Source organism: Parasteatoda tepidariorum, chromosome X2, assembly GCF_043381705.1.
Source record: "Parasteatoda tepidariorum isolate YZ-2023 chromosome X2, CAS_Ptep_4.0, whole genome shotgun sequence".
Taxonomy (NCBI): domain Eukaryota; kingdom Metazoa; phylum Arthropoda; class Arachnida; order Araneae; family Theridiidae; genus Parasteatoda; species Parasteatoda tepidariorum.
The window spans coordinates 42,565,285-42,581,882 of NC_092215.1; the positions used below are offsets into that span (position 1 = coordinate 42,565,285).

A 16,598-nucleotide genomic window follows, 5' to 3' on the forward strand; every position below is an offset into this window, starting at 1 on the left:
TGGTGTTCTTGTTTAACAAATATGTTACTCATGTTTCAATTTCTTAGAAGCTGCTGTATAGAAGTAAATGCTCCCCACACCTGGAGGCTTAACACTCAGATGGTTATATTTGTGCTTTTTGCATTTGCTTAGAAACTCTCTACCTTGAATAAAGGATATAAACTAAAATTTTATAGATTTGTTTTGCCGTCTCACTACAACAAATTAGATAGTTTAAAACATATCAAGTGGACTCTTTTTGCTGATAAACTAAATATTAGAAATTTTTACATCTCATACTGCTTAGAGCAAAATGAAAAATAAATCTTTTTTCAGTGTTTTTGAAATTTATGTTGTTTGCATTTAATCACTTTAAAATCAAAAGTTCTTATTTGGTACTTATTTTAGGTCCTGCATGTTCTGATACAGTAGAGCCTTTAGCTGGTATTGCTAAAAAGTTTAATACTCTCATAATAAGTTATAGTGCAGAAGGAGCTTTATTCAACCATGAAAAATACCCTCATTTTTTCAGAACTATTCCTGAAAATAATCATTTTACGTAAGTGTTCTTCAATTATTTATATATATATATATATATATATTTATTTGTTAGCTTGCTTTTTAAATTACAGGAATAATTTTCTGTGATACAAGCTTCTAAGTATGTTCGAGGAGCATTTATATTCTTTTACTTTTTAGATCTGTTTATTTGAAACTATTTGAAAAATTGAAATATTCAAGAGTAGCTGCTTTGACTGAAGATGGACAAAAATATCCAGAATATATTTCACGTTTGCAGGACGAAATGCAAAACCGTAAAATGAGTTTTATTGTCAATAGAAAATTTCCTAGAGAAAGAGAATCACTTGAAATGCGACCTTACCTGGAAGATTTGAAAGAAAAGGGGGCAAAAATTATTATAGGAGATTTCTATGATTATGCTGCTCGAGCTGTTATGTGTGAAGCTTATAAATTGGTAAGTTAATTTGCAAATTTTAGGCATTGATCATTTGTATAGGTCATTTACAATAATTATTTTAGTTTAGAAATATATTTGGTTCAAAATGAAAAAGTAACTATCCTAGTTTGATGTTATAAAGTTTCCAGTATGAATGTTTAATTGAGTGTGAACAATGGCAAGATTCTAAAACCAGTAATCTTAAGAACTTCTGCTGTACCCCTCTACTTGAGTTATATTTGTGAGACAATGAATGAGCAGGTTTGATATTCTTGGAAGTTTCATAAATGAGATTTTATTTAAATTTTCTCATAGTTTATCATTTGTAAAATTTGTCTGTGTTTTATAATTTCTAAAAGGTTGTGAGCCGAAAATCAATTTAAAGAAATTAATATCATGACATGAATTGCAAGGGTTGCCAGATTTTCAGTATTTTCAGTTTTTTGTTTTCTGCTAAAGTTAAAGGGATTTGCAAATTAAATAATAAATAGCTTAAGTTATATTGTAAACATCACAAGTACAATAACAGTATAAGATGAGTTTTTTAAGTTTTTATGCAAAAATAAATCAGACATAGTAACCCAAATGGTCCTATTGCCACATATAATGCTATTGTCCGGTGGTCTAGGACTAAGATTAGCTCTGTCAGGTCTTGTCTTAACAAACTGCAAAGAATGGTCTGTGTAGCCTTGTCAAACTGTCTTAGGGCCACTCCCATGGCTGCTCTTGAGAGCTTACTTGGGTTTCTCCCGTTGAATTTCCACATTGAAGCTGAAGCTCAGACAGGTATGTAACGTCTTATGTTCCTTGTTTTAAGGAAGGAATATTCTAAGCACTTGTCATGGGGTCCTGCTTTTATTATGCTTAGTGATTATATGTCACTAAGATATGCTTTCCATAAGCCCTCCAAGATCCATTTTCCTACTAGAGATGAATGGCTCAAATCTCCTTGGTGGCTTAAAGGCAACTGTCTGGTATGGTACATCGATTGATCAAGGTTTAGTCTTAATTCAGGGGCAGGAATCTACTGCTTCAATGATGGTACCAAGCTCCACTTTCCTACTTACCTCTAGGTAGTTATGCCACTGTTTTTCAGGCTGAGGTCTATGCTATCATCTTGTGCTACAGGATATGCTTAGACCGGGATTATCTATACATACCTATCCACATCTGTTCTGACTGTCAGGCTGCTCTTATATCATTATCAAGGTGTAAATTCACCTCTTCACTAGTATGGGAGTGCTTCTCGGACCTCTGTAACCTTTCTACTCGTTACAAGGTTTACCTACATTGAGTGCCTGGGCATGTGGGTATTCCTGGTAATTAGTTGGCTTATGAAGCCGCACACGCTGGCTCCAGTGCGATTTTCTGTGGCCCTTATCCAGCTTTGGGAATTTCTCCTACATCCTTCAAGGCATCTATATTCAAGCTCTGGTGAAATTGCCCATGAGCAGTGGCACAACTCGGATGGTCAGAGACGAGCTAAATTGTGCTTCCCCTAGAGTGCATCAAAAAGATCTTCTTGAACTATACAGGAACAGTTAGAAGATCATTGGTCTTCTCACTGGACACTGCACCCTCAGGAGACACCTACACATTATGGATATTGAATCTGATTCTCTTTGTGAAGGTTGTCATCTTGAGGAAAAGACTTCACAACATATACATTGGGATTTTGAGGTCTATTCTGCTCAAAGATTTGAGCATTTAGGACAACATTGCATTAAAGCCTGGGAATTGCAAGATATTCCTGTCAGGTGTTTGCTGAACTCCTGACTCTTCAGCTATAAGCTCTTTCGCAAATCATGATTTAGCGTTTGGATACAATAGACCTTTGATCGATGTGCCCTGCTCTTTGGAGCTACGCGGTAGATGGTCATCCAAATGGCTCTCGTGAAAGTTTTAACCACTTGTGCTGCGCTTTGTATGTTTACTTTACCACCTATCTTTAATATAATGCTAAGACTGTAATTCGATATTACAGCATGTTTTAAGGTACAATATTTGCTATATGCTTTAAAAATGTATTTTAAAGCTTTTTAAACATTAATTTTTATAAAAATGGCTATATGAAGAAATTTTAAAGCACTACATAACATCATCAATTGAATGTCATGAATGTTTAAATAATTTTTGCTTAGCATTAACCTATAATTCTAGGCTAAAATTGATTATAGTAAATTTTTGCATTCTAAATCTTTTAATTTATGTTAAGAGCAGAATATATAATAGCAATTTATACATTTGAAGCATCTCTAATTTAACAGTATAAAGATAAGTATTTGTTTTACAGTTATCAATATTTATTTTGTTTAGTTTTTCTTAAAAACATATGCTTAAATACCAGTTCTATGCAATATTATTCTCTATTAGCTAAAATTTACATATATATTCCTAACATCATGAAATATTTTCTTGGTTTTTCTACTTTTAAGATTAATAATTGAAATCTAGTTTTAATTACGATATACTCTTATTTGCTCATTAAATTGTAAAGGATGGATGTTGAACTGAGTGGCTAATAAGTAATTGGAGCTACCACCATTGAAAAATTCTTATAATTTTCCTATAAAAATTTATAAAATGTTAATGAAGAGGGGGAATGAAAGGGTCATCAAATCATAATTTAGTTTTAAAGTAAAGAATAACCTTTACCTTAAATTACTTATTTAATACATACTTCTCATTGTCAAATATGGATATTTGTTTTAAGGAGAGAAAAAAACTTATTAAAGTATTGCAGAGAAAAGTAACTTGATTTCATTTTTTTTTCAGAAGCAAATTTGTGCTAATATTATTATGTTATTTTATTTTTTGTATTATTGTTTTCATAAGTAGCCAAGATTAAAAAAAATAGAATATTAAAAGTACCATATTTACTCACTACTTCTCCTATTTAAGAATTATGTAGGTTTTTGATTGGAAAAGTGAATATTACCTATTGCAAAGCTCTATATTGCTAAGAAATCTATATGACATAAAAAATTTTGTTATTTTGAAAAGATTTAGAATATAAAATATATGTCTTTTATTAACATAATGATCACACAGATAACTCAGTCATTACATCTGCAAACTGTTTCATAGTTAATTTGATGGTTTTAATAAATCTTTAGTTTTATTAAATTTGTCTAAACTTCACTTTACCAGTCAGTTCCGGGGCTTGTGACTCCTTAATTCGTCCTTGCTTTGCCTGATGCAGACAAAAATTGCTATGTATTAAAATTAAACTTGAAAAATATATTATACATTAGCGAGTAGAACCCTTAATTTATAACTTTTTTTATGATTTTTACATTTTTATCCTGTGGTAATTGTCTTTATCTTTATTTTAAAAGATAAAATGTAATTCAATCTACCAAATTTTTTACATTTAAATTTTTAGGGCATGACTGCAGCCAAGGGATATGTATGGTTCCTTCCACTTTGGTTTTCAACCAATTGGTTTGATACAAGCAAAGACTCAAATCAAAATAGTTCATCATCATCTGGTTTAGGACAGGTTGATTGCACTACTCGAGAAATGTGGGATGCTATTAATGGGCATTTAAGTCTTGCTTATAAGTTTTATGCTGATGACCATGAAATTATGCAAGAAAAAATTACTGTCTCAGCCTGGCTAAATAATTATGTGAATGAAAGTAAAGAAAAAGTAAGTAAAATATCTTTAATTTGAGTAAAGGGCAAGGGGGCAGTGAGGGGACATTTCCAAATTGTTCAAGAGAACATTTTTGGAAAGAAAGAAAAGCACAACAGTTTCTATGAAGGTTAAAAAAGTTTCTGTTTATTGCCTGATATCTAGTATAAATTACAGATGCATTTTAAGTACCTATCTGGAAATGTTACTGAACTGTTTAATGTAAAATAATCGTCTATGTAAAAAGTGTGGATTATAGCTATATTCTCCCAAGCCCTTCAATTATGTTTACAATCTTTTTATAAAATGTTTCTAAATTTTTGTGTATGTTGCTGGGAAAATTAAATTTTAATGCTTTATATAAACGTTTAAAACACAGAAATGTTAGAAGCAAAAAAAGTACTTACTTTGTAGCATTATTACATCTGAAAACATCCATCTTAAGGACTCAATTGCACATTTGTCAAGATAAATATTTTTAATACATTTAGAAATAAATTGTTATAAAAAAACCTAATAACTTAGAAATCTATAAAAAAATTATTATTTTTTAGTGCTCCTAATGAAAATGATTACTGTTGAAGGTACTTTTTGAAATCGGGGGAGCTGTAAACTAGTATTTTTGGGAGGGAGAATTTCTACTTTACCGAATAGAAGTTGGGATTTGACTGAATCATAAATTAGAGTAAATTTCATCTACTTCAATAAGAAACTTTAATTAGTCTGTAGTTAATATTTTCACAACCAATTGATTTTTGCCACAAATGTATTTCTCATTTAACAATTTATACTTAATTTATTATACTCATAAAAGAGCCGGGGTGGCTCAGTGGTTAAGACACTAAACTGTTATTGTGAAGAACTGGTGTTCGACCCCCTGGCTCACTGACGGCTTGAAGCCCTTGACCCAACTCTGATCAAACTGCCACAATCAGGCTGTTAGTCAAGAAATTGTGGAATCTTATACTCAAAGAGCCAAAATTCAAATAAATAATGGACCATTTGATGAATAAATATAAAAAAAATAATAAATCAATTTGCAACTAAACGAAGAAATAATATGTCATTATCATGAATCAAATAATAAATAATTAGGAAATGGAATGCTGAATAGAAATGAAATATCTTGAAAATGGCCCATTTGTTGCACCAGCTGTAAACCAAGAAAATGAAAATTCAAATCTGAAAAAGTTAAATTGACTCTTTTATTTTTACACTGCGGTAAATAATCAAATTCAACCTGAAGGAAAACTAAATTTTAAATAAGATATATATGCTTTAAAATTCCAATAAGAAAATTTGAATTTGAAAAATTGAATTCCTTTAAAATGACTGAAAACTTAGAAAGTAGGAAGGAAAAAGAGAGTAGGAGGTCACACATGACACGTCATATGAGCGATAAGGGAGAGAAAGGCACAAAAGTTAAATGCAAAGAATGAATCAAAGTTCAAAGAATTCGCAATATTAATTTAGATAAATCTTAACATCAAGTCCCCTAATTAAAATATTTCCTTTTTTTTTTTTGATGAAAAAATTTTTTCTTTTTTCCAGAAGACAGAAAAAGTTCATATTTTTTGTCAATCTTTTGAGTTATATATTTGAAATAATCATAATTTTGAAATTTGATAACTCCGAATCGAATATGAAATTTTAAACAAATGTGTTTTTTTTAATCTTTATTCATAAAAGTATCTCGGCTGCAAAAATTTTTATTTTTATTTTTCTGCAATTAAATTTTGTGAAAATCCGAAAATCTTAAAACTATTTCATTATTTCAAAGCTAATTTGAAATTTAAACAAATTAAGACGAAATACTTATTAACAATAATAAGGATACATGGCTTCCAAAAAAAATCATAATTTCCTTGCTAATAGTTTTCACTAAAGTGAATTATGTGGCACATAGAAAGAAATTTTTAAATTTGGTGTAAAATAATTTTAAAAAATAACTACATCAAAGTCATTTTAATGGTTACATAATCTTCAATCAATTCTCTAGAAATGCGCAAAATATTAAAACGTTTTATGTAATATTTTTAAGAGTTTTGTCAGTGAGAAACATGCTTGCTGATAATTTTTTGAAACGACGGTGCAGCATTCACCTATATTACTAACCAATCTGTATTTATTTATTGTTACACTTTTTAAATTTTTCTTTTTCATAAAAGAAATTTTTAATAAGTGTAACAATAAAGAATTTTGTGCCCCCTTTCAAAAATTTTCTCCACCCCATGCCTATGCAGCGACCTCCTGTAACTTCCTATCCCCGTACCCCTGTGTGGAATCACTGAAATTCACTATTGTGTACAAAAGAATTTATATATTTCTGTTGTCAATACACATTAAAAGTAAATTTTGAAAACTTGCTCTAGATAGGATTGCTAACAAATGTGTTAATTGACCACACATGAAAATATTTTTTGACATTTTACATAGAAATACTTAGCTTCACTATATATGATCACTTAAACTTAAAAGTAGAATGTTTGATAATTTACAAATAAATAAATTGGAATAGTAATATGTTGCTCACTTTAAATTAATATAATATCTATAACTTTTCTTGCTGGTTTTATGATATTGCATTAATTTATAATGTCATATCACATATATTGTTCATATAGAATTCATATAGTATATTGTTTTATGATATATCATAAATTTTTTACAGTAATTTAGTTACGTAAAAAATTTACTTACTTTTTCTCATTGGTTTTCCTGTTTTATATATTATTACATAAAACATAGTGTCACATAAAAAACATATACATTAATCTATGTTTTATAGTAATGTAAAAGGAGCTCATAATATTAGATTTTCCCCCCTATTCTAGGGAAAGGAAATAAGCCATTATGGAGGTTATGCTTATGATGCAGTATGGGTTTATGCTTTAGCACTGGATGCTTTATTAAAAGAAAATAATTCTAACATTGCTACTCTTCACACTCCAAGGACAGCTAAGTATGGGATTAATAATTTATAAATTTATGTGTCAACGTTAGTTTTAAAATAAAGCACAAGAAAAAACATCAACTTTAAATCATTTGTTCAATGCATAGTTAATTAATTTTTCTTTAACTTAATAATTTTACATTTTTATAAAGAGAAAATAAAATATGTAATGCTTGATTTATTTATTTTCTCATGATTTTGTTTGAGTTTCTTTTCAAAATTGGTTATTTGTACTTCATGTTTTTTTCCTGGACTTCTATACAAAACCATCGGGGTACTGAGGGAGTTAATTTAGGCATTTGCTTCTCCCTTAATAGAAATGGTTTAGTTTTATGGCTACCGGGGCCGGTGCCCCCTGAAGACGTTGGCTTCGGTGGTCATATTTTTATTTTTATTTCCTTCATTTCCTTTATTGCTACTTTTATTCCTTTTTTTCAAATTTCTGCTGCTTTTTAGCGCGTTTTTTTTTTCAAAGAAGTTTTATCTATTTAGAATATAAAAAATGTTTTGTTTTCTTTTAATAATGCTTGATTAATTTTGTCTTATTTATTTGAGTCAAGCTTCTTGTAACTTGATTTCATATTGTTTCCTAAATAAATATGAAATTTGTTTATTTAAGCTTTCTAAATTGATAGACATGAGACATGTTTTCATTAATGTCAATATTTTCCTTTAATATATTGACATGCTTCATTATTGACATACAATTGCTTCATTATGACCAAGCAACTTTAATTTGTTCTAACTCTTTTAAGATAAGTAAATATGATATTTAAATGCCTCATATTAGAATTTTTTTTATTAGAAATTAACATTTGTAGGGGTAAAAGAAATCCCAAATGAGAAGTTTCTTTTCCTACTTAACCAAGGTCTGCGCTAAGGACTTCAAGTTACTAGCCAGTAAATTAGCCAAATATCGAAAGTGTTAGTCAAATTTCAAAAGTCTTAACCACAAGCAAATCTTAATAAATTTTTATGATTACTTTTTTTCCCAAGAAAAATTTTAAATTAAAATACAAATTTACTATAAATTGAACTATTTTAAAAACACAAATTCAAATCAAGAATCATTTTACAGTTGAAGAGTAAATGAGCAATGAATGAGGCAAATGATCAAAAATGTAGATGTTTTATCATCTGTGAGGAAAGGCAATAAGAGTAGGTTTGGGTTAATTTTTTATAACATCTTAGGCTACTGCAGTAATATAAAGATAAAATTGAAGCAGCATTTGATATTTTTATGTATTTTGCCTATCTTTTAAATGAATGTATTTCATTTTAAATAAAACGTTTCATTCTTTAAGTAATTTATTTTTTAAATGTGCTTACTTTTTACTGTCGCGATTGTAATCATTCAGAAAAAAATAATCAAGTTGGAAGATAAGTTATTTGAATCATTTTATAGGTTTTTTTACTACTTGCAGAGATTCTTTAATGAAATTTGGGGGGGGGNTTCATTGCCAACAGTGTGCAGGTGGCTATACTATGTCATTGAAACTTTGTAATCTATAAAGATAAAATTAAAGTTAAATTTTCTTAATTTAGCAACATTTTTTATTATCATTTTAGCAACATTTTTTATTATCATTTTAGCAGTATTTTTCTTATTTTTAAATTTTACGATAAGTTTATTTTGATAAACAATATGTTATTGTCATGAGAACACATATCATCTAGAAAAGTAGTTGGTTGATAATATGCATCTAGCCCTGAGCCCGCAATGAACTTGTTAATTTATATTTTAAGTTTTCTTTTCTTTTTTCCTGATGCTTATAAAATCTCTCTTCTTGCTTACATTATCTGGACTTAATATAACTCTTAATTAGTTATGCAACTTATAAGCAAATCACTGTAATCGAATAAAAAATAAATATTTTTCTTTGCAGTAGAAGAGAAATTGTTCGCCAATGCTTTTGCGGAAACACAATTTGTTTCACCGAATTTATGATTTTATTGCATTTGGTTAAGTGGTGAATGCTTAGCGCAGGCCCTGCTTATCCTACAATAACCTTGATGGTGTTGTGTTGATGCAACTGCCAATATAAATGTTTCTGAAAAATGTACTATGAAGAAATTTTTGAAGCAATTGTAATATCTATTATCTCCTTTTACATTTTTTTTCTTGCTTTTAAAATTGTTGAATATTTTTATTTTTGAATATGGAAAATGCCAAAATATATTCCTGGTAAACTATAATTTTTAAAATTTGCTTGTTTGTAGTAAATCACAGTAATATATGTAGCTTATAATATCATTCTTACTTTTTTGTTCATGTGCGAATGAATCTTTTTATAAAAGTTATTAAAATAACAATATTTTTTGCCAAAATAATTTTATATCATTTACTAAAATTGTTCTAAAATAATGTTAGCTGTTTTTTGGTCTTGTTTTCAGTCGTTTTGTCCACTTTATAAATGAAACAAACTTCAATGGCGTCAGTGGACCATTAAATTTCTCAGGATCTAGTCGAATATCTGATGTTATAATCTGGCAGTGGATAGATAATGTTACACATCAAGTGGGAGTTTACCATCCTTCACAAATAGGTGGTGATTTAGAATTTAATGAAACAAAAATAGTATGGTTAACCCCTAATGGAGAAAAACCACATGATGGGAGTATGAGTAAGTTAAATCTCTATTTTAAATTTGTGCTAATCCATTCAAATGTTTTTTTCTTATATCTCAAAAACTTTTCTAACCATAGTTTCAATCTATCAATTAACTAATTTTTCAATCGCGTTTTCGACAGTTATTACGTTATTTATTGTTTTTTCAGTCAATTCGTCATAATTTTTAAAATAACAATAATTTTTAATACATAATTATTACAACTCTCGACATTTTCAAAATTCGAGAATTACATTCAATTTAAAAACTGATTTATAGAATGGGCGAATTTAACTGATTAGTTATTTTTACGTTAAACTATATTTCTTAAAAAAAATAAGAGTTTTTTTTAAGGTTAAAATTGAAAACTTTGGATATTTGGATTTCTTAAAAACTATACAAATATTTTTGAAATACATTTCCCTTTTTTGTGGGAATAAAGAACAATTTTCAGTTTCTAGCGTCTTGCCTTTTTTTAAGGTCTAGAATGAACCGTGTAAGAGATACATTAGCGTTGATATACATGTGTATATGATAGTTTTACTTTTATCTTATTCTTCAGTATTTTCCATCCTTTTTTTATGGCTGACTGTGTTTTAAAATTAATTATTTTTATCTTAAAATTGCTCTTTAATAGTGTTATTTGCTTAATCTTACAACTCAATTACTAAAAATTCAAACATATGTTGCTGTAATATGTCATTTTTTTAAACAAATCCTAAATTTTGCTTATACAATTTGTTGCGATTCTGCTATGAATCTCAGAATTTGGTGCTCAAAAAATTGCTCCAAATTGAAGTGTCTCACTTCCCACTCCCTGGTTTTATGAACACCAGGGTCAAATACGCTGAATGTAGACTCATTTGATGTTATTCAAGCAGGCAAGTATGAATTTAAATCTGAAAAGAAAACAGAAATTTAGTTTTTCTGTGAAAACAGCAGTATATGAGTTACATATGAGAGCAATATAGTTTTAGTAATCAAATTTCTGAATGATTGTAGTGGCAAAATTTTCAATGCATCTTTAAAATCAACCTCCTTTTTGGCCAATTTTTTATTATTGTACCTTCAACATGTTGGTTTTTTTTGTGGGGGGGAGGAGATATATTTTTTGAATTTTCTCAGTTTTCCTCTTTGACCACTCTCATTCGTGATATCCCAAAAATCAAACTAATATAGCTGAATTTGATGTAAATGTTTACAGAAATTGCTCTTACTCTACTGTGTAAATTGTATCATTTGTCTGTTGCAGACATGTTATCTACTGATTTCAAATGAGTGAGTGAATCTTTGAAAATGAAAAAAAAAATCACTTGCTTTTGGAAATCCTGTTCTTTGATTCTATTAACACTTTTTCACAAACCCTTAGAATTAGTTTCAATTTGTTTTCTAAGAACAAGGAGTCTAAATTATGTTAATTTGTTTTAAGTCTGCATTCCATTTAAATAAGCTATACTAAAATTCAACCGTCCTGTAATACTTTAAATATCTGAAGTGCAGGGAACTTAGCTAGATTTTGAGTTAAAAAATGAGATATAATACATGTATTGTTGATTATTAATTACATAACTAATTTTGGTTTTATTCTTAGGAAATGATTTATATTAGTGATCATAAATGTGGTTTATGATTTTAAATATTATGAGTTAAAATTAAATGAAATATTAATTTAAGCCTGATGCTCTTTTTTATTGTTGTACCTTAAATTTCTCTTTTTTTTTTTAATACAGAGAGTACAAATCAGAACTCAAACTAATCTAAATCTTGCTTGGATGGCATTAATATTTGTCAGCAAAGTTTTGAAATGCTTTTTTTCAATTAAAATTGCTTAAAATTTGATCAGACTTCTTTCATTACATTGAAAAATAGTTTAGTAATATGTTTCAGGAAAAATTATAGAACTGCTTTTTAAATTCCCATACTATACAATAAATATAAATCTTAATTTAGGCAAAGTTATTAAACTTTAATAGGTTCAAAAGAATCGTTTTCAGTTAAATTTTTTTCTAAGTTTTAAAGTTGAAAATGTGCTTAAATAAATCATTTCTTACAATTCTGTTAAGTTTAATGTATCTAATTTTGGAGAAGAAAAAATTTTTTCTTCAAGAAAACATGGTGTTTGGTTTGTTTTATTCCTATGTTTTTCAAACTGAAAATCGAATTTAATACAGTTGCTGTTTAAACTTCAGTTTAGTTTGCAATTTCAACTCTAGATAGTTTTAAAGATTTTAAACAATAAATTGTTGAGATTATCCTGGAATATTTCAATTTACTCAAGCTGTTTCTGAATGGTTCAATTAATGTTATGTTTTATTCATAGTGCATACCAAGTAATTGTAAAATGGGAAATTTTTATCTATAGCCAAAAATCCCTGTTTTTTCAACTTTTACATAAGTTAGTAAATTTATAGAAAAAATAAATATAAATGAATTTTTAAAAGATTTCCAGTAATAAACAATCTTTTTACTCTTCCAAGATTGTATGGTATATGTTTAAAACTATTTTTTAATCAAAGATTGTGTTAAAACAACTCAGCTTGTATATCTCATGAAGGGATGGAAAATAATTTATGCTTGATAAGCTTAAGTAGCTTTACAATTTTTTATGTCTTAAAACCTAACATAATTACTATGCATTCTTATAGTACACTTTATGTATGCAACAAATTGATATGTAAATCATTTTTATGAACAATTTGCGACTATCATCTTCATTTTTATACTCAATGTACCTAAAACAATTCAAACTTTTAATTTTAGATCTGAATGATTGTGCTCTGGCAGGTTTGAGCCAATGGCTAGGAATTACGTGTGACAACGCAACAATGCTAGTTTATATTATTGGCTCTCTTGGCTTAGCATTTGTTATGATATTTGGTGGTGGTTTTATTTTAAAAAAAAGGTAACAATATATTAAAATATTCATAGCATATTTATGTCTTGTTAAACTTATTTAGGATTTTACTTAAATGCTTACTCTTAAAATTAATTTTTGAGTCTAGAAAAACTCAAGTTTGAAGTATGAGTTTTATTTAAAAAGGCGTTTTGGAAAAAGTCCTCTCTAACAGTACAATTGATTTTTTTAAATGATGTATTTTCTTTCAATTTGCATTATGCTCATTTTATAAATTTGCTTTAATGCATAAAAATATATTAAGTGATGTACAAATTTTTATTACTATAGTTCCTGAAATATATGCTGCAATATTGCCACAGCCTCAAAAAATAGGCTACAAACTTCAAATATCCTTAGAAACACTGCATCAACACAGTTGTTTTATTTATGCTTTTATTCTTAAAACTGACACATGTATAGACAAGCCTACTTTAAATTCCATAATAATACATCATTAATTTCTAAGAAAGTTTACATTCACATTTTATATTTAGGTTAACCTTAAAATTAGCATACCAAACTCTAGGGCCACCACAGAATAAAGTTAAGAAGAAATAGGATTAAAAACAATAACAAATTTGACAAATAATCAATTGGAAAATACCTTAAAAATTGCAACCTCAAATACAGGGAAACCTTTCGGATAGACCACCTCTATGTAACGACCACTTTTAAGAGTCACAGAATTTTTTCCTTAGACTTTGTGTTGAGGAAAACCTTTAGGAGAGTCCATCAAAGCCTCTCCCAGTAACCGGGCAAGCATCTGCACCAAATGCGGAAAAGGTCAAATAAGGCAACACGAAAGAAACCTCAAAACAAAAAATTTAACAAAATAAATAAATAGATTAAATTGTATTCAAAATATTTGTGTGAGGCTGTTATTTAAAGAGCTCTTCATGACAATACAACCTCGTGTTACTACCACATTTTGCACTCAGAGTGCAGTAAAGAAGATTCTCTCAATGAAGTGGGAAATTAAAAAATAAAAAAAAAAGTTTTTTTTAGAAAAACAAGCATCTCAAACAAGCATCTTCTCATCTTTTAAAGCTAACTAATTTTTATGATATAAAGTTAATAGCAAACTTAAACAAACAACATTGTTGTATATTTATTTAAAATAGCTTTATCATTCATAATTGGCAAATTTGTTTTTATGCATAATTATATTAGTTGTGATCATTTTTATAGCCGCTAAATTTTATTCGTCGATTCGTCTTTTCATGACGCCAACAGAAGTTGCATTTCCGCACCAAGAAAATGACACTGACTAAAATTAAAATCGTTTTTGAAAACTCATGTACCTTCGATAATAATTTTGAAGTCAATGGAGGTAATCTCTAAGAACGATCAACCTTCTTCAACAACCATTTCGCTGTGGAACGGAGAGTAATCGCTCCCAAGTGGTTTTACTGTTTATCACATTATATTCATGCTTTAATTTAACAAAACCATTTAGCAAACTTGACAGTAAATTTAAAATTATAATTCATTATTTTTGTATTATAAGTATTTATTTTTATCTGTTGCACTGTAGATATGTATAGTATCTCAGTATAATCCTTTTTCTCCTGTTTCAGACACTAACAAAAAAGGATAAAAATTTCTTGTAAAATTGATTCTTATTTTAATGAATTATCCTTCTTAGTATTTATTATTTCTATTTTTAAGAAAAATAACAACAGGCCACAAATGATAAAATTTAGTAGCATACGCTAAAAAGAAATACTATCTCTCTCCCACTAATGAATTTATTGATGTGATCCTCTGGAGCAAAAGGTTGAAGACTCTTATAGAGAAGTGACGATTAACATCTATAACAATACTTTATTTTAGCTGCGTAATTATGGACAAAGATCATATTTTGTATTTGCATGACATTATTGACCGACTATCTTGCTTACGAGAATTGCAAATTTTTTTATTTTTTTTATGGTAATATGGTGGCGCAGTTGGTAAAGATGTTGCTAACTTCACTCCACTGGAGGCTGAGGGTCGTAATTTTGATCCTGGAAGCAGTAAGGTGCATGTTAAATCTGTCGTGTTTAAAAATCGCTCGTTGGTTGTAATGTGCGGAAGTTAAGAGAGAGTGTTACAAGCCCGCGTGCTGTCCATGTAGTCTGACTGGGTCAAAATTCAAATTGAATTATTTCTTAAGACTTCTTTTCTGAACTGTTTTCTTAAGGGTTGCATTTAAAAGTATCTATTTTATTCTAGTTTTTATAGATTATATTTCTAAAATAAAAGCTGTGAGGCAAAGCTACTTTCAATGATTAATTATAATTTTATGTTACATTATGTTTTTTATGTCATTCTTATTATAGTGCAAAGTTTATTATGTTTAGATATGAGGAAAAAATAAAAAGGACTGAGGATCGAATGAAAGAACTTGGTCTGAATGCCAATAATGGTCCTTTTGCATTGGATGAATGGGAAATACCTCGCGATCAAATTGTTATAAATCGAAAAATTGGGGAAGGAGCATTTGGTGCTGTTTTTGGAGGAGAGGCAAAAACTTCCGATAAAGTTTGGATTGCTGTTGCAGTGAAGACTTTAAAAAGTGGTGCTAAGCCAGAAGAAAAGGTAATTTCTCATTATATTTTTTATTCATTCAATTGTTTGCATTTCTTACTGCGCAGTGACTCCAGTTTTTATCCGTTCCAAATGTGCTAATCAAAAATTCAAATTCTTACATTTTTTTTTAATAATGGAAAAGGAAAAATATGGTAATAAAAACGACAAAACTTGTGTAGTAATTATAGTTTACCCTTATATTCTGTTCTGCTTTATTTCTTTAACAGTTTCTAAAAAATAATTTAACTACTATCTTAAAATACACTTTTGTGCAATTTAATAGAGTTGTATGCAATTTAATAGAGTAATATATTTATAAAAAATATTAAATTTAAATTATTACTCATTACTCGCTACTACAATTACTCACACTATTGTATTGATATATTTTGCTGTGACTATATTAATGCAATATTAGAAAGCACTAATTTTTGCTGATATAATCGTGTGAGCTGACAACAAGATTATATCTTTTCCTTATTTTGTTTTTCAGATTTTTAATGTCTTTTTCTTTAAAATTTTAAAAATAGTTTATTAATAATAAATTTTCTTCTGAAGGAAATTAAGTAAAATAATTATAATAAGTTTAAAATAAAGAGAAAACATGGAAAAAACTTAAAGATTTTTGAAAATAAAAAAAAGACGAAAAAATTATTAAAATAAAATATTTTAAGAAACATTTAAAAAATTTTAAAAATGTAGAAAAAAATTTAAAAGCTTTAAATCAAAATAAGAAAAAGATATAATCTTGTCATCAGCTCACCTGATTATATCCTCAATTAAAAGTGCTTTGTAATGTATTAATACAGCCAAAGCAAAATATATCAATACAACAGTGTAAGGAACACCAAAGAAATCTAAACGAAAGTAGAACAAATTAAGCAAAAAATGTACAATAAAACAAATCAAGCAAAAAATAGAAAATAACAATTAAAGAAAATATAGAATAAAACACAAAATGTAATATATAAAGTGAGCAACGAATTCATATGCAC

The 16,598-nt window shown here is 28.2% G+C and overlaps 1 protein-coding gene across 5 annotated transcripts in view; it reads left to right on the forward strand.

The window, feature by feature from the left end:
- LOC107452256 (uncharacterized) overlaps positions 1–16,598 on the forward strand; it is an 83,997-nt gene that overhangs the window by 49,852 nt on the left and 17,547 nt on the right. For all 5 annotated transcript variants that reach the window (XM_043053184.2, XM_021147705.3, XM_043053185.2 and 2 more), the window contains exons 9-15: positions 388–538; positions 679–955; positions 4,323–4,589; positions 7,409–7,536; positions 9,922–10,151; positions 12,897–13,038; positions 15,375–15,612. In XM_043053184.2, the coding sequence (XP_042909118.1) occupies positions 388–538; positions 679–955; positions 4,323–4,589; positions 7,409–7,536; positions 9,922–10,151; positions 12,897–13,038; positions 15,375–15,612 (1,433 nt within the window). The remainder of the gene's footprint in view (positions 1–387; positions 539–678; positions 956–4,322; positions 4,590–7,408; positions 7,537–9,921; positions 10,152–12,896; positions 13,039–15,374; positions 15,613–16,598) is intronic.